Source organism: Lynx canadensis, chromosome D1, assembly GCF_007474595.2.
Source record: "Lynx canadensis isolate LIC74 chromosome D1, mLynCan4.pri.v2, whole genome shotgun sequence".
Taxonomy (NCBI): Eukaryota; Metazoa; Chordata; class Mammalia; order Carnivora; family Felidae; genus Lynx; species Lynx canadensis.
Genome location: NC_044312.2, coordinates 61,710,565 through 61,736,140, shown reverse-complemented (window position 1 = coordinate 61,736,140; position 25,576 = coordinate 61,710,565). Strand labels below are relative to the sequence as shown.

Here is a 25,576-nt window from a genome sequence, read left to right as displayed (position 1 = left end):
ACACCTGTCAGAATGGGTAAATCCTGAAATACTGACAAAACCAAATGCTGGTGAGGATATAGAATAATAGGGACTCTCGTTCATTGCTGGTGAAAATACAAAATAGTACAGCCACGCTGACAGAGAGTTTTGCATTTCTCACCGAACGAAACATAGTCTTACCAAGTGGTCGGCCTTGCACTCCTAGATATGGTACTGAATGGGTTAAAAACTTATGTCCACACAAAGACATGCACATAAATATTTAGAGCAGGTTTGTCTTTAATTGCCAAAAATTGGAGGCAACTAAGATGAAGGGAAAAACAGACCGTGGCACCTCTTTAAAATGTAATGTGAGTATTTGATTAAAAAAAAGAGAGAGCTAGGGGTGCCCAAGAGGCTCAGTGGGCTGAGCATCTGACTTCGGCCTAGGTCATGATCTTGCCATTTGTGGGTTCGAGCCCCACGTCGGGCTCAGAGCTATAGCTTGGAGCCTGGAGCCTGCTTCGGATTCCGTGTCTCCCTCTCTCTCTCTGCCCCGCCCCTGCTAACATCTGACTCTCTCTGTCTCAAAAGCAAATAAACATTAAAAAATTTAAAAAGAAGAGAGCTATCAAGCTATGAAAAGACATGGAAGAGCCTTTAATGCACAGTTTTGAGTGAAAGAAGCCATCCAGAGGTTACATCTGTATATGATTCCAAATATATGACATTCTGGAAAAGGCAAAACTATACAAATTAGAAATAGCATAAAGATGAGTGTAGCCAGGAGTGTAGGAAGAGAGAGGGAGGGTTGAATGGGTGGAGCACAGGGAATTGTAGAGTAGTGAAAGTGATCTGTATGATACTGTGATGGAGGGTATACAACATTATGTACAGGTATCCCCACTTTTTGAAAGTTCACGTTATGCCCCTTAGCTCTTCGGAAAGACCTACCTCAGTACCTGTTGTCACCACTTGAAAGAACTCTGAAGAGTATTTTCACTTTTACAAAAAAAGCAAAACAAGCGTTCAGTGTGTGTTTTGCATTGAGCCATTACAGAGGGAGCGAGAGGAGGCCAGCCTTCCTGGGGACCCACACTCAACATCACAGCATCAACCCCCCAGAGTTCTGAACCGTGTCTCTGAACATCTGTGCTTTATCTGGATTAATTTTGTGCATCTGTTAGCACGACATGTCTAAAGGTGCCAGAAAACCTTAACAGAGGTTATTTTGGGGGATTTGAAATGCTAAAACAATTTTTCAGATGAATTAATGGTAATTGCTTCTTTGTTTTATGCCATTTAGGCTCAGGAATAGTTCCATAGGAAAGTTCTATTTTTGGATAGATCTGTGCTTATCAGAACCACAGAACTGTAACAGAGAAAGTGAATCTTGATGTAAACTGTGGGCTTTGGTTAATAGTAATGCATCAATATTGGCTCAATTGTTTACAAATCAGACAGGCAATCATTAAGTTTTTATATAAAATGGGAGTAGTAAAAAGGACACACTAGTAGCTTCAAAAGGGAAACGAATAAGTTAGTAAACAAACAGCTGATACCTATTGGATTGAAAAACAGAGTGGCCTTGCCGATTTCCACAGTAACACAGGATCTAGAGGATAGCATAAAATCCCTGTGAAATGTTGAGGAAAGCTACTGGGATCCTGACGATAACAGTAGACACTTGTATCTCACTATGTTTACACGTTCCTTGCCCTCCCTCAATCGATAAGGAGCAGAAGAGCCAACCCATATTTTCATGTATAGGGAAAAAAACAATCTCCTACTTTCTGAGCCAGCCCCCAAGCCACACCACAAAAGACTGTCTAGGGAGAGAGGGTTGGGGGACAGTAGCCTACTGTTAGCGAAAACACTGGAAATACCACAAACCCTGACACAAATGCCAGAAAAGAGATTCCACCCTGTGATGGAAAGTAGTGACAACAGGTCTGAGGCCTTTTGAGTCAGACATTCCTCAAATGGGGAATTAAAAGGAGTAGTTGAAAGTGCATGGACATAGGCTTGAAAACACTCTTGAGCAAGTGTTGATTTTGTGGGAGGAAAAATCATGATAGAAAATGTTGTCAGTTAAAACTGACAAAAAACTAGTAACCACCTTATTCTGAAAGAACCCCCTCACTCTTCTGTATACAACTGTTATCAATATTCCTGGAAAACAGGAAGCATTTCCAGTGAAGAGCTTCTATGGAAAATCGAAAATCGAAAATAAAAATAAAAATATAAATAAAAATGTTTCTGGTGATAAATGCTCTGTCTCCCCTGCATGAACACCCACACAACACACACAGACACACTCACACACCGGTGTGTCCTAAAGAAACTACAATGACTTCGATCTGAAGTCATTCTCTCTATGAATGATTGGTAGACATGGGAATACAATAAGAAAATAAAGACAGTAGAGAAATAGACAAGAAATAGATCATATGATATAAGAATCGTTTAAAGTTGGGGTGCCTGGGTGGCTCAGTTGGTTAAGCTGCCGACTCTTGATTTCATCTCAGGTCGTGATCTTGCGGATAGTGGGTTCAAGCCCCACATCAGGCTCCATGCTGATAGCACAGAGTTTGCTTGGGATTATCTCCCTCTCTCTCTCTTTCTCTGGCCCTCCCCCATTCATGCTTGCTCTCTCTCAAAAATAAATAAACTTAAAAAAAAGTTAAATTTAACAAATTGAAGTCAGGACCAAAAGAAAATTATGAAATCATTTCAAAGTATTTGCTATGTTATAATTGTTATCTCTTGTGTAACAAACCATCCCCAATGTAGTGTCTCCAAACAACAATGACTTATTGTTTCTCACAATCCTGTGGGTCAACAATCCAGGTAAGGCTTGACCGTATGGTTCTGTTTCCATAAGGAGTGGGCTGTGGTACCTCAATAGGCAGCATTCAACTAAGAATTCAGCCTCAGCTGAGTTGAAAAGTCCACAGACGTCAGTCCCATGCCTGGTGCCTTTGGGCTCATCTCCATAGTCACCCTCTCTCCATGGGGATAGCTTCTTCATATTATTGGTATGATTTCAGTGGAGTTCTATTCTTAATATGGGTGCCTGGCTTTGAATAAAAAACAAGGTAGAAGTTGCCAGACTTCGTATTACATTGGCTCAGTCACCCAAGAATATCACCATCATTCCTGCTACATTATGTGGTCACAAGAACTGTCATCCCACGTTCAAGGGGAGGAAAAATGGGCTCCACTACAGATGACAGCAGCAGCACACACAGAGAGATAGAGAAAGGCATGATTGCAGTCAGCTTCTCAGATTACCTTCCACAGTGTGCAGAAGGGAACAGCAAACATATTGTAATAGGAATTGAGAAAGAATAATAACCAAGAGAGACAAAACTTGTGTAGGGTCCGTGATAGATACAGAAAAGACAAAAAAGGCTTACTACATATATGAAAGGATTCTCCAATTTTTTTTTAAAAAGCAAAATTAAACAATAAAAGAAATGTGAAATTAAGATTATGATTATAATTAGAACCTTAGCCCAACCCCCCAGACAATCCCAATGCATTTAGAGAAAAGTTACCAGGACAGAGAATGTTTAAAAAGAAAAAGGAAAAGGAAAAGAGAGGCACCTGGGTGACTCAGTCAGTTAAGCGTTCGACTTGTGATCAGGTCATGATCCCAGGTTGTAAGATCAAGACTCATGTCAGACTCCACGCTGAACACTGAGCACTGAATAGGCATTCCTTCTCTCCCTCTTCCTATGTCCCTCATCCACTCTCTTTGTCTCTGAAAGAAGAAGGAGGAAGAGGAGGAAAGGGAGAAAGAAAAGAAGAAGAGCAGCTCAGGCTGAGAAAATAAAAATCCACATCAAAATCCAAATAAAACTCTCTATGGTAGCTAATGGCATTTCTGGACCCTTCTGATGCGAATTCTACCATGTGACCAATGGAAGAGAGAGAAAGCCAAAGGGCCTGAAAATTTCAAGGTAAGTAAGGTGACAGAATCTAGTCTTAGTTACCCTCTCAAAAGCATACAATCCTTCCACATGTGGCATTCACAGTCTACATTTGCAGATGCCTCCATGGGAACAAGACAGTATTGCACTAGCAAGCATCTCTGCCATGCAAAGGAGATCTGGGTACTCAATGCAAGTGTGGGCTAACTTGGATGTCCCAGAGTGCTGGACCAAGGAAACCCTGCACATGCTGTAGAGGGAGAGACATTGGGCGTGTTTCTCCCAGGAGCCGACTCTGGGCCATCTCCTTCCACCAGTGTGTAAAGTTCAGTCCTCTGGGGACTGAAGGTCTAGGGCCTGAGAGATGCCTAGAGGAGGTATAAATAGCTCCACATTTGCTGTTTGTCTTCTGAACATCATTTTGCTTTTATTTTTCTCTCTCAACCAGTTAAATACCATTAGGATCCAAGAAAGTATAGGTAAGTAAGCTGAGTTTTGCTCAGCAAAGACATGTAGAAAAAGACACCTGGAAACACAGGGGAAAAAAAAAAAGAAAGAAAGAAAATCTTAGGGAACTCCAGAGGCAGCTCCATCTTCCTAGCAACTAATCATCTTGCATTTCTCTCAGTCTTTCCCTATGAGGCATTGGATGTGGCTGTAATGGGACTCATGGGCAATTGTAGTATCTCTTTGTGCTCTTTTCCTAAATGGGCCATCTGCAAAGGCACAAATAGAGGTTTTTCCTTTTAGACGCACTTGGTTTCCATCTTATGCAATGGTTCTTTTTCTTTGAAATGTGGGCCTGAATGCTGTTCATAGATGCAATGAATTTGGATTCCAGTTCCAGTAGTAAAAGCAAGGCTTCGTAGCTAAACAAGTCTAGTAGTTAAAGACAATGCATATGTGTGTATGTATGTAAATACATGCACGCATTTCCCCCTAAAATTTACAGAGTATTCACTATACATCAGGTGCTGGGCTAAACACAGATTAAAAAACCTAAACTCTGAGATTTCAACTCCCTTCCCTATATAACGAAGATGATACACTGAACATGAGGCTAGAATAGAACCCCATTTCTTTTTGTTAATGTTTGTTTATATTTGAGAGACAGACAGAGTGAAAGCAGGGGAGGGGCAGAGAGAAAGGAAGATACAGAATCCAAAGTAGGCTCCAGGCTTTGAGCCTGAGCTGTCAGCACAGAGTATGATGTATGGCTTCAGCTCACAAACCATGAGATCATGACTTGAGCTGAAGTTGGATGCGTAACTGACTGAGCCACCCAAGTGCTCCTAAAACTCCATTTCTAAGCCAAGTTCACCATGCTGAATCGCCTGTACTTTATAAGACTGAAATGACAGATTGGGGGTGAAAATTACCAATTCACATTTGTGTCTAGCATACAAAAAATAAGTCTAGGCCTTTATGGGTACTCTAAATTAGCTCAATCTCTGTCTAGCAGATCCAAAGCTTGAAGTCCAAAAATTTGAACTTGTTCAATGTAATAATTATTTTGATCTTAATGATGGTAATTTTGCAAGTGCCCTAATCTCATCTGATGTTGAGCTAAAAATGTATCTGACTTACGTGGCAACCACCCTAACATACTGACCCACATTTGTAATTGATGTTTACTTTTAGGTGTTTTACAACTGGAAACTAAGCCTCCCATTAAGTAGTTTTTAGTGGTAATACAGTCAGAATAGGATGTAGCCCTCACTTAAATATAATTCTATGGGCCCCAGATGTACGCAATCCCTATTAACCACACACTGCCTCTATGCATATATTCATGATTCAGTCTGAATCTGCCATTAGTAATATAAAATATGCTTCCTAGAGCCCTAGAGTTATAAGTTGGGGAGCTGTAGTTGATAATGCTATATCACAACAAAAAGGAATACAATGAAACAGATCACTCACTGGTGCCCCAAAAGATCACCGGGGAAGTTAGAAGAAAATCTGTAAAATTTGTCTTATGTCTCCTCTCTCTCCGTTTCTTTTTCTTCCATCATTTAAACTCTCCTCTTCCCCATCTCGGATGTCCTGATGAAGCCCCACTCACTAAACATCCCCTCCCCATACCTGCACTTCACTCACAGATTAATCTTTTCTTTCTGTCCCTGAAACACTGTAATCCCATTGGATATAAATTTCCAGCAATTAATTTTAGCTCTATGTTAAATGGCTACACAGTTGATTTATGTAACTAAAGTAGATCGATAGACTAAAGCATCTCAACATTTTATTACAGTATTTTGAAAGTATCATATACCAACTTAATGAAAGTCCTAATGGGGTGAGCCTTTGAGTATTATGTACTCTAAACTTTAACTCAAATAATGGCGTCCAAATGAATATAGAGAAGAAACTAATGCTTGCCAAAGTGGCTGCAGGTCGGAGGACGGGCAACATGGGTGAAGGGAGAGAGAGATAGAGCTTGCAGTCACGGGAATAAAAGCCAAACATGGGGAATCTAGTCAGTGGGATTGTAATAGCATTGTATGGTGACATATGGGAACCATACTCATGGCAAGTATAGAACATACTATAACATATAGACTTGTGGAATCACAGTGTGGTACACTTGAAACTAATGCCATATTGCTTATCAAATACTTCAATTAAAAAAAAAGAAAAAGGGAGAAATGGATTCCAAATTTTTCAATCATATGATATGAAGTACTAGAATACTGAACACCTAATAAAAACTGAAAGTGAAGGTGGTAAAACTATGCTGCACAATGATACTGACTCTAATGCAATCAAGAGGTAAAAAGGCAGGCATCACTTAAGCCCATGTGCCTCGTCAGCAAATGCATTCAGCCCCCTTTGATTTGAGAATGGGGACTGGGGGAGGATGGAAGCCACTTGTCATCCACTTGCTTTGTATCCATATCTATACCCTCCCTTATATCTATGTGTTTATAGGAACACGCCCCCTCACACTCACATCCCACTCAAATGGGCTATCTCCTCGCTGGCATTTCACCCAACACATCCCTTGCTTTTATGCATTCTGTTGCAACTACAGAAAAGTAGTAACCAGTAGATTACCCTCCCTCCCTTTTATTGAAGGCCTGGGGACCCCACTTGCTAATGTGAAACCCTGTTACTTCCTGCTTGGCGGTATTTTAAAATAATATACCGTCTAATTTTCAAGCAGGGACGCAAATGGGACAGTGTATTTTTCCTTCACCACTCGTCAGGCATATCCATCTACTAAAGAGTCCAACTCAGTTTGAGGCTACATATTCTTTAGGTTTTATAATATTCATCGTATAATTTTAAGAAATATGTTGATTAGCTGACAAGAATCAATGAAGTCACCTGTGGATGTTTAGTGCCTATCATGGCCCTTAGCATCATTCCAGTGGCCCACCAAGGTTGAGAAGGACATATGTACTGTATAGCCCAAAATGTATTTTGGTAAAAACGAATTCCCTCCCTTTCCTTACGCAGTATAATACTTCAGGGATATGAGAGTGAACATTTCGATGACATGTTTTTGTGTCTAGTTTTATTTTTATAGGGAGTATTGGGTGGTGGCTGTGATCAGAGCTTTCAAATCTATGCTGTCTGACCCTGAATCCAATGGGACCTGGGACAAGAAGCTGAACGTCTGTGGAATAATTTTGCATCTTTTGGAATAACAACAGTATCCATGTTGAGGATCATTGTAAAGGTCTTTTCAACAGGCTATTGTGAAGATTTAATAAGGTGATATTTATAAAGTGCTATGGCACATATGAAGCACTTATTAATGTGAAGCATTTTTTTCCCCAAGATACGACTTAATTCTTCCATGGAAGGAGTCAGAGTGCAATATTAGGCGCATTAATGCATCTCACTATCTTTTCACAGAGAAGAAAATATTGCAAAACAATCTAATCAGGGGTCATTCAACCGAAAGTGGTGCTGCTCCTCAATCCTCAGTCAGCCTTGTGGTCTTTAATCCAGATACTAGGTCTGGAATATACTGCCCCAGATGGCCCCTTTCTCTTACAATCACACCCATCCCCAGGATATGTGGTATGTCCTGACTGGAATCCCAGGACTAGAAGATTCTCATACCTGGATATCCATCCCTATCTGTTCTATGTACATTTTGGCTGTCATAGGCAACATCTTCTTGATCTTCCTGATTGTAACTGAGCGCCGTCTCCATGAGCCTATGTATGTCTTCCTTTCCATGCTGGCCTTATCAGATGTCCTGCTCTCCACAGCCACAGCCCCCAAGATGCTGGCCATCTTCTGGTTCCATTCCATGGATATATCCTTTGGTAGTTGTGTATCTCAGATGTTCTTCATCCATTTCCTCTTTGCGGTAGAATCTGCTATTCTCCTGGCCATGGCATTTGACCGCTATGTGGCCATCTGTCACCCACTGAGATATACCACAATCTTAACCTCCTCAGCCACTGGCAAAATTGGCATCGCAGCTGTTGTCAGGAGCTTTATCATCTGCTTTCCATTCATCTTCCTGGTACACCGACTTTCATATTGTGGGAGAAACATCATTCCCCATTCTTACTGTGAGCACATGGGCATTGCCAGATTGTCATGTGACAATATCAGTGTCAACATCATTTATGGCCTGACTGTGGCCCTACTGTCTACAGGACTAGACATTGTGTTCATCATTATATCCTATGCGATGATCCTTTGCACAGTGTTTCAGATACCTTCCTGGTCTGCTAGATTCAAGGCCCTCAACACATGTGGTTCTCACATCTGTGTCATACTTATGTTCTATGCCCCAGCATTCTTTTCCTTTTTTGCCCATCGTTTTGGGGGTAAAACCGTCCCTCAGCACATCCACATCCTGGTAGCCAACCTCTATGTGGTAGTGCCCCCTATGCTAAACCCCATCATTTATGGGGTGAAGACCAAACAGATTCAAGACCGAGCAATTTTGCTTTGCTCCCCCATTAGCACTCATTGTTAAAGTGAAGTGAAGAATAATACGAAATGCTGGCTATTTCTGAATAAACCCCTGCCCCACTTCTCTCTCTCTCTCTCTCTCTCTCTCTCTCTCTCTCTCTCTCACACACACACACACACACACACACACGCACACACACATACACAAACACTGAATGAGCAATGGGAATAAACAGAATCCATAAGTAACTCTCAATAAACCTAGAAGGATAATAAATGCCAAAGTTTCCAATGTATTTTCCTAAAGCACTTAAAATTGTTGAGAAAAATAAATGAATGATATTCTCAATTCTCCTAGATATCCTATTATCTTGCAATTTAACTTATTCTTAAGCATACATAAGATAACACTAAGAAAAACATATTTTAGGGTTAAACCCAGATGGAATTGTCTTGGGTAGATCTGGGAAGTGAAAATAGTGAGTCATTGAGTGTTTGTATAGACAGTTGAAATTCTGCTGAAATATAAAACACTCCTACTGCAGTCAGTAAATACTTGGGCCAGGAACATAAAGCCACAATAAACAATAAACAATAAGTATTTCTATCTGTACCTTTTATGGCAATTAAAATGTGAGTTCTAAAAGGACATTTTCTGAATCACTGATATAAAGCCTATGTATAGAAAAGGCACATCGTATAGGTTTATTGAATGAACAGATAATCCTGAATGAAAACAAATAATAAGTGAAATCAACCCACCCGGGACCACATAGACAACTTAAAAGTTAACACTTTGTTCCCTACATAGTGAAGACCTTTGGGCCAAATCATTAATGAAGCATCCTGGTGTGAACAGACTTCACCACGGGAGGGACTAACAGATGAAAAATACCATACCCAGGTCCAAAATTAAAAGGCACTGAAAGACTAAATAGGATGTTTGCACATATTTGTTTTAAAAAGGTTCTATTCATACCAAATATTATTTTATAGAAGCTTGTCTCCAGATTGTACCATAATTTCTTCATTCAAGATAGTATTTTCACAATCTCTCCTTCAGCAGGCCTTAGCACATGTTCTGAGAATGTGCAATCTGACCTTATATACACTTGAAGATAGACAAACAATGAACTTTCAAGCATTACCTTGAACACGTGCAACCTTTTCCGGGTTAGCCTCTTTTCTTTGTTTTTCTATTATGTATATATGATGTGTGTTTGTATACACTACACACATTAATATATGTACAATGCAATATATACATACACATTATAAAAACACGCATATATAGACATGCATGTTAATGATATATATATATGATATATATATATGATATAGGATGTATATATACACATGATATAATATACATCATATATATATCACATATATAAATCACACACACACACATATATATATGTGTGTATATATATATATATATATATATATATATATATATATAAACAATCAATGTGGGAAATGAAAGCGTGTTGCCTTGACCCTTGGAATCCTGGATAACTACTTTGGTTTGAAATATGTGTTATATTCACTTGAATTTGAGCAAGGAAATCTATTTTAAGAGTTAGAATAAACCCTTTGATATGAGAAAATCCTGGTTTGCCATTCCCACACTAACTGTATAAAATTGTCCTGTTATGTAACTATTGGTTTTTGTCCGATAAAATGGAATTATTTTAGTACCTTCTTTACTGGCATGACAATTAAATGAAATATGTCATATGATGTATTTGGAATTTAATAAAAGCAAATTTTATTTTGATGGTGTTGGTAACTTTTATGAACAGAAACATCAAAGAACTGATCCACCAAACGCAACATAGCCCTGCTAACAATAATTCATAGAAAAATGGTTGGAATGGGTCATCATCATAGATACGGAAGTCACATAAAATGTTGCTAAAAGTTGCAGCAAATAGGATTCTGGTTCAGAATTAGATTCTCCAAGGATTGAAGGGGAGTCAGAGAGGAAATAGAGTACAGAATGATAACAAATATTTTTAATGAGTGGTGTAAGTGAGCCTTCAAGGAGAAAACTTTTTAAGGGGGTGCCTGGGTGGCTCAGGTGGTGAAGCATCTGACTTAGGCTCAAGTCATGATCTCATGGTTTGAGGTTTGAGCCCTGTGTCGGGCTCTGTGGTGACAGCTAGGAGGCTGGAGCCTGCTTCAGATTGTGTCTCCCTCTCTCACTGCTCCTCCCCCACTCAGGCTCTCTCTCTTTCTCTCTCTCTCTCTCTCTCTCTCTCTCTCTCTCTCTCTCTCTCTCAAAAATAGATAAACATTAAAAAATAATAAAAACAAGAAGAGTTTTTAAGGCTTGATATTTGGCAGTGAGGGACTAAGAAGATACCAATTTCCCACCCAGAATGTATGAAATATGACAGGAATAAACAATGATTGAGTCGTCAGCCTCAAATGTAGAGAAGCTTTCAGGTTGAGGGCTCAGGGATTGGTATATGCTGAAGGAGTCAGGAGTACACTGTGTGTGCTGAGCTGCTAGAAGCACAATCACTGAGTGGTTGCCCTGGAAATTTTGAAGGGGATGCTCCATATCCTACCATTCTACCATCTTCTTGACCACAGAGTCTCCCGCTGGGTAACAGTGAGTAAGAAAAACGGTATACCATGCACGATAGAAACGGAGAGCCCTGGAGGGCCTTAGAGAAAACTGACCTGCTCTTCCAGGTACAATTAAAAAAGAAAAAGAAGAAGTGGAAGAAAAAAGCACTAAGAGATTGCTAAAGTGAGAACCGTGTTTCATGAGAGGAAGACGCCGGATCATTTAATATCAGACTCTTAGACCCAGAGAGTCAAAGAATACATTATCTGGGTAGCTGAGCAGTAGCAGATATAGAGATACTATGGAGTCAGAACAAATCTTTCTCCCGATGGTTTTTACTCTGCCCTAAGTGGTCTCAGACATGGTGAAACGCTGTGACATGAAGCATAGGGTATTAGGAAAATGTATCCAAAAGTGGGAAGAGCCTAAAGATACTAGTTTGCCATGTCAAAACTGTTGCAGAATCATATCGTGTTATAATTGGGTTTTAGCTAATATAAGTTAAAGAAGGATAAGAAGTGGGGAAAGAAGAAGACAAATCCTAGGTTTTGTGTCCTAATTTATTTTTCCTTATTTCTGTATTTAATTATTTTCCTAGTCTTTGTAAAGCCAACAGAGTTCCATAAGAACGGCATAGACATCCATATTTTCTTATCCTGTATTGTGTACTTGAAATTTGTTGAGGGGTAGACCTTGGGTAGTCTCATCACAAAAGAGAAGAAACATAGGAAAATGGTGCAGGTGTGAGGTAATGGATATGTTGATTGGCTTCGTTTTAGTGAGTATTTCATAATGTATACATATATCGGGTCATCAGTTACACAATCCGATATAAGCAATTTCTGATTGTCAATTATACTTCAGTAAACTTGGGGCAGGGGTGGGGGAGAAGACGTTAGTGTTTTATTGTAGCTAAAATGATTAGAGACATGAAATGGAAAATGACATCATTTAAAATGGTAAACAAAAATGTACATGTGTCTGAAATACATGTAGGAAATGTTTATTGCATATTATTCATTGTAATGATAATATGGCATCCACAATGATCTACAAATTCCCCATAATCCCTATAAATGGTAATATATTTTATCGTTTGCATGCTGATCTTTTTTTAAATTGTATTATGGCAAAAGATCTGTACCATAAAGTTTGTTATAATAATGATTTTTAACTGTATGATTCAGAGCAATTAATCATATTTGCAATGTTGTGTTACAACTTCAACCAGTTGCAAAAGCTTTCAACACCCAAAACAGAAACCCTATGTCTCTGAAGCAATAATTCCCCACTCCCCTGTTAACCTATAACCCACTTTATATTTCTATGAATTTGTTTACTTGTAGAGGTGGAATCATATAATATTTATGCTTTGTGTCTGGCTTGTTTCACTGAACATAAGATTTTCAAAGGTCATCCATGTTGTAGCATGTTTTTATCCTTCATTCCTTTATACTGATGCATAATGTTCCTTTTATATATATATATATATGTATGTGTGTGTGTGTGTGTGTGTGTGTGTGTGTGTATACATCGTTTTGTACATTCATCTATGGATGTGCAGTTTGGCTGCTTCCACCACTTGCCTACTGTAAATAATGTTGCAATGAACATCCATGTACAAGTATGTCTTTGAATACCTGTATTTAATTTGGGCGGTACATACTCAGGAGTGGAATTACTGCATTACATGTAATTCTGTGCCTGAGTTTTTAAGAAACTGCCAAACTGTTTTCCACAGAATGTGCACCATTTTTCATTTCCTCTGGCAATGTATGATGGTTCCCATTTTTCCCTATTGTGTCAAAACTTGTTAGTGTTTTAATTTTTTAACTGTGTTTTACATTTACTTATTTATTTTTGAGGGGCAGAGACAGAGCACAAGCCGGGGTGGGGGTGGGGGGCAGAGAGAGAAGGAGACACAGAATCCAAAGCAGGCTCCAGGCTCCCAGGCAACAGCACAGAGCCTGACCTGGGGCTGGAACTCACAAACCGCGAGATCATAATCTGAGCCGAACTCGGACGCTCAACCGACCGAGCCACCCAGGCACCCCTAGTGTTTAAATTTTTAAAAAAATTATACACATTTTAGTAGATATGAAGTGGTGTCTTATTGTGGTTTTGAATTTTATTTCATGTGCTATTGGCATTTGCATATTTTCTTTAGAGATTAATTATTTAATTCCTTTGCCTATTTTCAAATTCGGTTGTTAATCTTTTTGGTTTTGAGTTGTTTGAGTTCTCTGTATATTTTGGGAATTAATCCCTTATTAGATATACAATTTGCAGGGGCGCCTGGGTGGCGCAGTCGGTTAGGCGTCCGACTTCAGCCAGGTCACGATCTCGCGGTCCGTGAGTTCGAGCCCCGTGTCGGGCTCTGGGCTGATGGCTCAGAGCCTGGAGCCTGTTTCCGATTCTGTGTCTCCCTCTCTCTCTGCCCCTCCCCCGTTCATGCTCTGTCTCTCTCTGTCCCAAAAATAAATAAACGCTGAAAAAAAAAATTAAAAAAAAAAAAAAAAGATATACAATTTGCAAATTTCGTTTTGTAGGTTATCATTTCACTTTTTGTTAATGTCATTTGATAATGTTGAAATTTTAATTTTGATGAAGTCCATTTATCTCTGTTTTTTATTTTTTTCCTCATGCTTTGGTGTGACATTTGAGAATCTGTTGTGTAATCCAGGGTCATGAAAATTTACCTCTATGTTTTTTCCCAAGAATTTTATGATTGTAACTTTTATATTTGTGTCATTGCTCTATTTTTATGCATTCTGAGTTGTAGTGTTTATGTAAAAGAAAAACATAGGAAGTAGTCAGAAAAACTAAAAAAATTACTTGACCAATTAGATATGAACTTACGTATTATAAAATCAGATAATTGCAGCACTGTGACTCTGACAAAATAGGCATTGGATTCAAAAGCAGGATACAGAATCAAGATATAGATCTACATTTACATAAAGATTTAAAATGAGACCTATAGTTGCTCAAAATAGTTGAAGAAACACCAGGCTATCCATTAACACATGTGTTAAAAGTGGTTTCTACATTTGTGAATAACTAAATGAAATCCTTAGCCACCCAAGTCCCCAAAACAAATTCCAGATGGAGTTAAATTTCTCTCCTTTCTCCTTGTTCTTTCTGTCAACTCTATTAAAATCTCTGTCCCATTTTCACTCACCAACTCTATCTCAAGCGTGATCTTGAATTCCACCTCTGGCTCCTAACCTTAACACCCAAGGCTCTGCTACTAGAGAGCCTAATTCTAAATTCTAAAACACTAGAATTTTAGTGTTCATGAACTTCTTCCCAGATAAAGAACCCTCACCTTAAACTCCATCCTCGCCATCATATTCAGCCTGTGAGACCCTAAAGGCTTTGGTGTTTCTCTCAGCCTTGGCCCCAGGTTCCAGCAGGAGACACTTACCCTCCGAGAAAATATAGAGAAGGTTTCACCATCATCCATGGAGAGTAGGGGGAGAAAGAGTGAACTGGTAAGTTAAATAAGGGCATTGGAAAATTCTAAAAACTGGGAGAAACTACCCTCCTTTTCTAAGAGACTTAATTGTTTCTTTTATTTCCTGTGTTGAGTATTTACTGTTCCAAATATAATGGTAAACAATTTACATACATTATCTTATATAAGTATTATTTGTTTATGTCAAATACTTGGATCTCAGGTAACTTAAGGGGTTCTCCAAGATCACAAGTCATTAAGTGTTAGAACCATGAACTCTCTTTATCACTGTGCTAAATTACTTTTGCTACTTCCGTCACTCTTGTACAAACTGCAGAAAGTTACCAGATCCTTCAGTCTTCCATTTCCAGAGGAAGCTGTCATTTCTATGCTTATTATCACCACCTTCACTGCCACAAATGACCCTGTGGAGATTTCTGTCAATGCCTTTTTTGTTTGGCATGTGGCCCATGTAGAAACACTCTGTCCTGCATCTAAACACATTTCTCTCCCACACAGTGTGCTTTACATGTGTCCTTGTTTCAGAAATACATTTTCCATCTCTTTTATGAGGAAATATCTTAAATATTATATCAAGAGCTTGACATTTGACATACAATAACTGACCAGAGACTGATATTCGCCAGTCCCCACGTGTTTCCCTGTATCTTCAAATGAAGTCTCGCCATGACATTTTCGACAGTTCCACTGAGTGCACACCTGCAACCTTCAGTCTTGTTGGCACTCCAGGGAAGAGGCAGAGCACATCTGGATATCTCTCCCTTTCTGCCTGGTGTACATCATTGTTTTCCTAGGAAATGGCACCATTCTTTCCATCATCGGATTGACCCTGCTTTGCACCAACCCATGTACCTCTTTCTGGCCATGCTGGCCGTTGTTGAACTTGGTGTCTCTACGAAGTGTAGTGCTCATTTTCCCACTGCTCTTCCCCATGAAAGGTCTGCTTTTCTGGGGCTACAACACCCTCACACACTCTTACTGTCTGCATTCAGATCTAATCAAATTGCCCTGTGGAGACATCCGCCCAATAGCATCCTGGGTCTGTTTGTCATTACCTCCACATTTGGGCTGAACTCCTTCTTCATTGTTCCTTAGGTGTTGATTCTTCATAGGGTACTGGGAGTAGCTTCTGGGGCTGGGAAGTGGAGGGCACTCAACACGTGTGTCACACGTCTGTGCTGTTCTTGTATACTATGTGCCTATGATCAGCTTCTCCTTGCTGCATCCTTTTGGGTGGCAATTACCTCCACTCCTCCAATCTCTCATGGCCAATGCCTACATGTTCTTCCCAACTGTGGTCAATCAGATCATCCATAGTATTATACCCAGGAAATTTGCAATAGCATTGTCCGTACACTGACTAGAAACTGGGATGAGGTCTAATCAAGACAGATAATACGCTAAGAACATAGGAACTTACATCAGGTATTATTGGCTGGATATGAGCCTTGCAATTGGAAAAATTCCATAGTTTATTATTGCTTATGAATAAGCTACAAGGTTTAGTAGATGGAGAAAGTAAAGTAGCCTCAACTTTCTCCCTGAAAATAGAGAATGTCATTACTTTGATGTAAGCTTTTAGAAGAAGGCACGGGCCATGAGATTTTTCCTGGTGAGGACATCATTTGACCATTCAATACTTAAATAGTTGATTCCTTTGTTTTTATTCCCCGAGGGATAGGCAGAATGTGTCCTGGGGATGTTTTTGTTTCCAAGTACATGCAACTCAGGGATACATATTTGTGAGTGGAAAAGAATCAGGACACAAAAGAGTGTGTGTTATTATTATAATGGGTGTATTGCGACAGTGGTTACTTCTGATGGATGTAGAGGGGACCGAACGACTGGGGAACCACATGAGAACATTTGCCAGAAGATGGAAATGCCATACGAATGTTAAGATTGTAAGCTACATGGTTGTATTCATTTGTCAAAATGGTACAGCTAAGATTTGCACACTTCCATGAATGTCAAATTTACTTCTAACCCTCTAAATAATAATAATGATGACGATAATATTATTAACAATAATTATTGGGGTAGATACTGGCGGTGAGTATGGAAGATAAAAGAATGGTATAATGTTGATAATTATTGCAGCCCCGTGAGGGGTAGATGGAATCTCATTATAATGCTTGTTTTGTGCCTGTTTAAAGTTTTTGTAATTAAACAATTTGGAAACATACTAATTGTGCTGATACTAAATATTCATTGAATGTGTGCCCTGAAGAAGAGATACCTTTCAACTGGTACCTTACGAAGTGATTTACACAGGTGAAAATAATTTAGTACACAGAACAAATATTTGCAGTCAAAACTATTTGACTTTAAGAAACCATTTTGTTTTTAATTAGCTAATGGGTAGAAAAAACCGTGACCTGAAAACAGTGGATTCAGCAGGAAATGACTAAAATATATAAGCCTCTACTTTTCATAGCTCTGGCAGACACCAATCTTTCGGTAGTAGACATTAGGAGACCTGCTTTTGATCAACAGGAAGGGAGGGAGGGAAGGAACAATTTGAGATAAACTTCCTAGACAGGGTCTGCAGGACTCACCTTTGTTTCCTACATGGTTGCGACTTTCCACAAACTAGAATGAATATTCTTTTAAACTAGAGCTTGAAGAATTACTGAGTATCAAGGTCTTTGTCTTAGAATAAGTGATAAGTATGTAAGTTGATGGGTGGCATCATGTATATAATTTTTTCTGCTTTTATATAATTCATTCAATTTATTGAGTTTTCTTCCATTTTGTATATATCTGTCTTTGAAAGTGCTCAATGCACAGTAATCACCAAAATGGACAAGGATATTTTGTGGACCCAGTTCTTAATTTTTCCAGATAGTTTCAGAAGCCATCCCACAGCAATAATTAGTGGCAATCTCCATGACAATCCTGTTAACTAGTTAGTATTATGATTCTCATTATATAATTGAAGAAACTCAAAGAACTTATGCAAGTTTATTAAAGTCACACAGTGAAAGGTGGTACTTGCAAGAAGTAAGTCTGCAATGTGATGTTGGATGACTGAATTAAATATACTTAATTCCCCCAGGGCACCTGGGTGGCTCATTTGATTAAACCTCTGACTTTAGCTCAGGTCATGATCTCTCACTCTGAGTTCTTACCCTGCGCTGGCCTCTATGCTGACAGCGTGGAGCCTGGAGCCCTTTTGAGTTCTGTGTCTCGCCCTCTCTGCCTCTCCCCTGCTCATGCTTTATCGGTCTGTCTGTGTCTCTCTCTCAAAAATAGACATGGAAAAAATTTTAAATAGGTATACTTAAATCCAAATTCTAGCTATTTTACTTTTAATATGTATGGGACATTTTTTGTGTTCTGACCTTTGAATTAAATTTACTCATTTGTAAATAGGAGATGAAATGCAGTTTAGTTTTGATGCTTTGAAGATTAAAGGAAATGATCTAAATAAAGCAACTACACTGTTCATGGTAGAATTTTCTCAATAACTGCTTAGATTTTATTAGTCATTCATTTCCCATGAAATCTGATAGAAATGTGTGAAATCACCCCACTAATTTCATGCTGCCTGCTAAAGCTCTGTATACGGATTTTAAGTTCAAAAACATCACTCAAGTTTTTCCCCAAAATACTGATTTGTATTCACGATGAAGAATAATACATCAGTCTTGCAATCCAGGTTTTTAGCAGAGTAAAATCAATTACATCAATTTCCTGTCCATCCTTTATTTTAAGAAAGCTACAGTAATTAAGAGACTCATATTGCCAAAATCACTGCTAAATCATGTGGAATACAGAGTCAAGAAATTAAGTTCTACATATGGGGTCAAATGAGATCATAAATAATATCATGGCTGTTCAACAGAGAAAGAAGTCTTCTCTGCAAATAATGCTGATATACATATGCAGACAAAATCAACCTTTTTACTATACAACAGTTAACTTGAAATGGATTATAAATCTAAATGAAATATCTAAAATTATACAATTGGTAGAAGAAACCAGGACGTTTAAAAAATTGTTAATGTTTAGTTATTTTTAGATGAGAGCAAGAGTGAGAAAGCTAGAGCAAGGGGGAGAGAAAGAGTGGGGGAGGGGCAGGGAGAGGGAGACACAGACTCTAAAGCAGGCTCCAGGCTCTGAGCTGTCAAGACAGAGCCCGACTCAGGGCTCGAACCCAGGAACTGGATCATGATCTGAACTGAAGACGGACACTTAACAGACTGAGCCACTCAGGCACCCCCAAACCAGATCATTTTCGAATGATGATACTTTAAAGATGATTTATTAGCCTACCCCCACAGCCCTCATAATTTTAGGAAAAAGGAAAGAAAATCTTTTGAAGTAAAGTCAGTAGAAGAGAGTAAGAAAAAGGAAACAAAAGTGTAAAATAGTCTAAGTTTTCTCGGTGACTTAACAATGAGCTATTGTTAGCCACCATGTGACAGTCTGACCTCTGAATCAATTGCATTCAACGTGACTCAATGCCATGGTATCAGTCTCCTTTACAGACGGAATTGTGGAAAGAGCATGCAAGGACCCCTTGCCCTTTGACCTCTACCTCTTATTCTCCCTGCAATCCATTATGAATGTCTTCCTCCATCATACTGAAGGTATTCTTCCTAAACTTGCCAGCATCTCAACATTACGTCAAATACCTCTTAAGGTGAGCAACGTACAAGAAAGGTCTGGAAACCAGGTGAATCATATCAAGGAGAAAGGTACAATGTATATAAGTTTGTCTGTTTTTTTTAGAACTCATCATTTGTTCTCATGATTAAAGATATGCTAATTTTTTCTCCCCACATTTCTAAAAATTTGAAAGCATATATCATATCTTCCTTTTTATTTGCATCAACTTCAGAAGGGCATGATTGCCTCACATCTATGAGGCATAAAACACCTGCAAACTGAAGGAAGAGTGCAAGAAAAGTGGAAGAAATCTATGAAGAGGAGGGATGGAGAAAAGTTCAGTCCAATGTGCAACAACTGATTCAAGGCTCAGTATGGAAGGACTTAGAAATGGCCATCATAACTCGTCATCCTGAGAAAATCACTGAATTTACAAAAATAGCTTCAATAAAATAAAAATCTGAGGAAGGAGACTGCAAGAGAATTAGAGGGAAATATGTGATAGAAAGCCCTGGTGGATACAGACTTTTCTTTCCAGAAGTGCCTAAGTGAAAGATGGTTCAAAAAGATACTTATAGAATTCATGGCATAGAAACATGCCTACATTTAAACGTGCTTTAGATCTTTTTCCAAAGGAGGACAGCAGGAAAGGAACTGAACTCTTAAAAAATACAACATGTGTACTTTAATTTCTCTGCATTTACCCCGTGGGAAAGCGAAAAGAGGAGCGCAAGGAGATTCTGCAAGTTTTAGAAATGATTTCAGAGACATGAGATGTGATTGGACCCAAGGGGGCTTAATTATGAGCTGCTGGGCCTCCTGTGGCTTGGGCTACTGGCTAGGAAATCTCTCAGTCCGTGTTCAGACCGGGTCCTTCTCACATTCACTGGGAAACATTACAAGTGGTGGTCAGGGGCTTTCCTGTACAGTTTGAGTTCAATAAATTTATGCTGCTGCCTCAGCATGATACAAAGCTTGCTGGGAGTTTTCGTGGAGATGAACTCATCAACATGATCTCAGATAAACTGACAGAACAGGGAGCATGTCTGTTCTGCAGCAACAGAAGAAAACCAAGAAAGGCTCTCACAGAGATACTTCCCACGTATTGGCAGATAGCCCAGCAGCAAATGGATCAGAGTTCATGACATTGAAGAGGGCTGTTATAGAGGGTGCAGATAGAAAGAAGAGGCATGGCCAGCACGAGATGGAAGTGAATGAGATGAGAATCTCAGGAGGAGAAAGAGTGGATGACAAGTGAGTGCTGAGTGATTGTATTATGAAGAGTGACCTTGGTCTTCAAGTGTCTGGTAAGAGCAGAACTGGCTCCCAACAGGAAAGGACAAGGACGTCTCACTCTCGCCAAGTTCACCCCATAATGTTTCATTTCCAGCTTTTCCAATGATAACCACTCCACCACCTCGCTCTGTAGTCATGCATCCTCTCCCACCTGCCTTCCCACCGTCTGCACCTGTCAGGTAATGCTCCTATGTCAGCTCCTAACTCTTGAATAGGGTCAGACAAGGTGATCATTTCTAAAGGATTTCTATGCTTTGGAAATGAAGGACTTTGCTGACTGACTAGTCTATCCTAAATACATGTCAGGTGATACAGCCTGTCTTCATAAATGGTCCTTCTGACTATGATTCCTCACTAGAGTTTTAGCAGCATAAACCACAGCTATTGCTGAATTACTGGTATATTTGGTGACTTTCGGTATATGTTTAAATTTTTAAAAATAATGTTTTTAATGTTTAGTTTTGAGAGAGACAGAGACAGAATGTGAGTGGGTTAGGGGCAGAGAAAGATGGAGACAGAATCGGAAGCAGGCTCCAGTCTCCAAGCTGTCAGCACAGAGCCCGACACGGGGTTTGAACTCATGAGCTGTGAGATCATGAGCTGAGCTGAAGTCAGACGCTCAACTGACTGAGCCACCCAGGCGCCCCTAAATTTTTTTAATGTTCATTTTATGTATGAGAGAGAGAGAGAGATAATGAGCAGATGAGGGGCAGAGAGAGAGAGAGAGAGAGTGAGAGAGAAACAAAGAGAGAGTTTGAAATAGGCTCCAGGCTCCCTGGTGTCAGCACAGAGCCCAACACAGGGCTTGAACTCATGAACCACAAAATCATGACCTGAGCCAAAGTCAGTTACTTTACCTACTGAGTCACCCAGGGGCCCTAACAGTCAGTATATGTTTAGATGATTATGAGCTTGCTGACATAATGTAACACTGTTGGAGAGACTAGGAATGAATGAAATAACTAAAAGCTGTTTATACAGGATAGCAACTATTTTTTTTTCATAAATGGTTGTTTGTTTGTTCAGAGAAGAGCCTGGGAAGGAGCAGAGAGAGAAGGAGAGAGAATGCAGAGCCTGACATGGAGCTCAATCTCATTAACCATGTGACCATGACCTGAGCCACGATGAAAAGTTGGAAGTGTGGGGCACCTGAGTGGCGCAGTTGCAGTCCCTTAAGCCTCAGACTGTGGCCAAGGTCATGACCTCACAGCTCATGAACTGGAGCCCTGCATGGAGCTCTCTGCTGTGAGTGGATCTCCCCCCCCCATCCCCGCTTCCCTGCTTGCATTCTCTCTTTCAAAATAAATAAACATTAAAAACAACAACAACAACACAGAATGGGATACTTAACTGACTGAGCCACCCTTGCACCCAGCAGATATTTTTCTATTGTACAACTTGAGAATTTCATGATTTTAGATATGCAATTCTTAAAAGCAATGATCTTTATCAGAAAAGAACTTTCATATAGGGACTAAGAACCCAAGTTTGAGGAAATTCAGTCATTAGGGAATTGAAGCAACTAAAGTTTCCTTAGTTGCTCTACTGCCCTCTCTCCTGCATCATTTCTGGAACCCCAAGGTCTGCCTTCTGTCTTCCATTTCTACTTTATCTTGGACGCCTCTTAAGGAGACTGTCAATTCACCCCTTTATTTTTATTCATGTTTTTAGGCTTGAGCTCACAATATGAGTGAAGCAATCAAATGGTCTGCATATTATTAAGAATCAATGAGCCTAAACCTGCCAACCTTTTGGTGATGGTAACCCTGAGCACTTTCAGCCCCAGAAACTAACCTTTATTCTGGCTAAGTTACCTGTTCACCTATACCCCCTAGTCAGCAAGAATGAGTCCTCTTGCCTATGCACTGTTTCTCTAGATTTTTTTGCCTTCTAGAGATTCCTCCCTTCTAGTCATTCCGAAGCGTGTATTTCAGAATTTCCACTACTTGAAGTGTACAATTCATATCAAAGAATTCTGCCATTACTTACATAGGCAAAACAAAATAAAGTTTTACTTATAATGTAAAAATCAGCATGGAACTTGGATTTAGATTAAAATTACATGGATTTGATCATCTTTTCTCAAGCTCTATTTCACATTTTTTTAAAAGGACAGCCAGTCCTACATAAATACATAATACACAGATACAGCTATCTCCATATATTATGTTCCTGGGTGAAGCTATGTCTATCTCACTTCTCTTTCATAGGAAGCCTTTTAAACCAAAATACTGGTTAGAGTCTGATTATGTGATTGTCCAAACTGATGGTTTCTGACTCCGAGAGTTTGGGGGAAAAAAATAGAACACTAAGGTCAGCTGAAATGTGGGATAGGGAGAGATTTATTAAAATCTGATTAAAGTGCAATATCCAAGCAAATAAACAAGTATAATTATTTTATCCGCAGATCCAGAAGGACATAAGCGAAAGATCAGCAATTTACTCCTTTATCCACGTCATCTGGGTGGTTCTAATGCAGTTGGCCTGCTTTGTACATAACTTCTAATTGTGGTACACTACTTATGGATGTCCTTCTTGAAAACAGTGATGTGTAAGTATGGATCTTTTTCCTTTGATAATATAAAGGAGATGGATGAGATGGTCTTTGAATTCTGACAAAATCACAGAGACTCACTATGATGACTTTGAGTTAAAACAGGAGTAGAAGAGAAGAGTGCCACTGACTGCGAAGCTTCTTTCATTTTCATCTGGAGGCCTGAGGACATTATGTCCGTTTCCAACATCACAGTCTTCAGGCCTTCTGTGTTGACGCTGATAGGGATCCCAGGCCTAGAGACTGTGCAGTGCTGGATTGGGATTCCATTCTGCATCATGTATCTCATTGCTATGATTGGAAACTCCTTGTTTCTGATCATCATCAGGTCAGAGCGCAGCCTCCATGGGCCCATGTACATTTTCGTAGGCATGCTGGGAGTCACAGATATTGTACTTGGCACGAGCATTGTGCCCAAGATGCTTGGAATTTTCTGGTTTCATGTGCCAGAGATTTATTTTGATTCTTGCTTGCTTCAAATGGGGCTCATCCACACATTTCAGTGCATAGAGTCAGGCATCCTGTTGGCCATGGCTCTGGACCGTTATGTGGCCATCTGTTACCCACTAAGACATGCTGCCATCTTCACCCACCGCCTAGTCACCCAAATAGCGGCTGTGGTAACACTCAGGGCCGCTTTCCTAGGAGCCCCGTGCCTAATACTGATAAAGTTCCGGTTTCAGTTTTACCATACAACCATCATCTCCCACTGCTACTGTGAGCATATGGCCATTGTGAAACTAGCTGCAGAAAATGTACAGGTCAACAAAATTTATGGCTTGTTTGTGGCATTCACCGTTGCAGGGTTTGACCTCATATTCATCACTTTGTCCTACATACAGATATTTATCACCGTTTTTCGTCTGCCCCAGAAGGAGGCTCGGTTGAAAGCATTCAATACGTGCATCGCTCACATCTGTGTCTTTCTCCAGTTCTACATCCTTGCCTTCTTCTCCTTCTTCACACATAGGTTTGGTGCTCATGTTCCCCCTTATATCCACATCCTCTTTTCTAGCCTCTACTTGCTGGTCCCCCCATTTTTCAATCCACTTGTCTACGGTGCCAAGACCAAGCAGATCCGCATTCACCTGGTAAAGATGTTGTATTCATAAAATCCACTGTGATTAACATCTTCAACCTTCTCCTTTATGCAAAATAACAATCTTTCAAAACAGAATAAAACAGAAAAATTCATATGATTCATGATGTTTGACTTGTCTCCTTAATTGTTTTGTGAAATTTGCCTGCATTTTAGGCAGTTGTCACATCAAAGCCCATGACACCTATCAGTCAGTGCGATTTAGATCCTACTAGGTAATGAGAATGGGAGTGGTAGAAACAGCAATAGTGAATATGTATCATTTCCCTTTTTTTTCTTATTTTGCAATTCCTGATTGAATTCTCTCATTTAAATATTCTTCTCCACAAGGTACCATAATATCTATTTCTCAATGAATTTCCAAGCACCCATGACTCATTGTCTTGGATTGTCCAGGTACATGATGAAATCATGTTATTGATTCTATTTGTTTCTGGATCATCTTCATCGTCTTTAAAGTAAATGAGAGGAGGGGTTCCTGGATGGCTCAGTTGATTAAGTGTCCAACTTTGGCTCTGGTCATGATCTCCTGGTTCATGAGTTCAAGCCCTGCACTAGGATCTTTGCTGAGAGCACGAAGCCAGCTTGAGATTCTCTCTCACTTTCTCTCTCTCTGCCCCTCCCCAGTTGTGCACTTCCTTTCCCTCTTTTAAAATAAATAAATAAACTTAAAACGTAAAATTAATGAGAGGAAGTTTTTTTGTTCTTATTCAAACAAAAAACCTAAAGAAACAAAAAACTGTATGCAATCTAATGACACATAGTCATCAAATTTCAACATTTCTGGTGTCATTCAGGGCATTAAGGTTTAAACTGTATGACCAATGCAGTATTCTATTTCACAATTCAATACTTTTTATGCCCAGTCACCATTTATGTCTTTATTAATTCCTCAAGTGTTATCAAAACCCTACAATATTATAAATGTATACTCAAGAATAGAAGCATATTCTATTGTGTTATATTAGTTTCAGATGTGCAATATAGTGATTCCACACTTCCATACAACACCTTGTGCTCATCATGACAAGTGAACTTCTTAATCCCCATCACCAATATAACCCACCCCTCCACCCACCTCCATGCTGGTAACCATCAATGTGTTCTCTACAGTTAAGAGTCTTTTCTTGATTTCTATCTGTCTCTTATTTTTTTCCCTTTGCTTGTTTGTTTTGTT

The 25,576-nt window shown here is 39.4% G+C and overlaps 2 protein-coding genes across 3 annotated transcripts; both read left to right on the top strand.

Annotated features, from left to right (window-relative positions):
- The first annotated feature begins 5,994 nt into the window (after positions 1 to 5,994).
- Positions 5,995 to 8,844, top strand: LOC115525654 (olfactory receptor 52Z1-like). 2 transcript variants are annotated; one of them, XM_030332932.1, is made up of 2 exons: positions 5,995 to 6,031; positions 7,934 to 8,844. In XM_030332932.1, exon 2 carries the CDS (start codon positions 7,996 to 7,998, stop codon positions 8,842 to 8,844), a length of 849 nt encoding a protein of 282 aa, XP_030188792.1. In that variant the 5' UTR covers positions 5,995 to 6,031; positions 7,934 to 7,995. The 2 variants fall into 2 exon arrangements, with proteins under 2 accessions (XP_030188792.1, XP_030188791.1); XM_030332931.1 differs by lacking the exon at positions 5,995 to 6,031 and having other exon boundaries at positions 7,885 to 8,844.
- Positions 8,845 to 23,473: 14,629 nt separating this feature from the next.
- On the top strand, positions 23,474 to 24,412 carry LOC115526088 (olfactory receptor 52A1-like). Its single transcript, XM_030333564.1, has one exon. It carries the CDS (start codon positions 23,474 to 23,476, stop codon positions 24,410 to 24,412), a length of 939 nt encoding a protein of 312 aa, XP_030189424.1.
- The last annotated feature ends 1,164 nt before the right edge of the window (positions 24,413 to 25,576 follow it).

What these genes read in the sequence shown, in the direction of transcription:
- LOC115525654 (XM_030332931.1), top strand. Translation starts at nt 7,885, where the DNA reads ATGGCCCCTTTCTCTTACAATCACACCCATCCCCAGGATATGTGGTAT.
- LOC115526088 (XM_030333564.1), top strand. Translation starts at nt 23,474, where the DNA reads ATGTCCGTTTCCAACATCACAGTCTTCAGGCCTTCTGTGTTGACGCTG.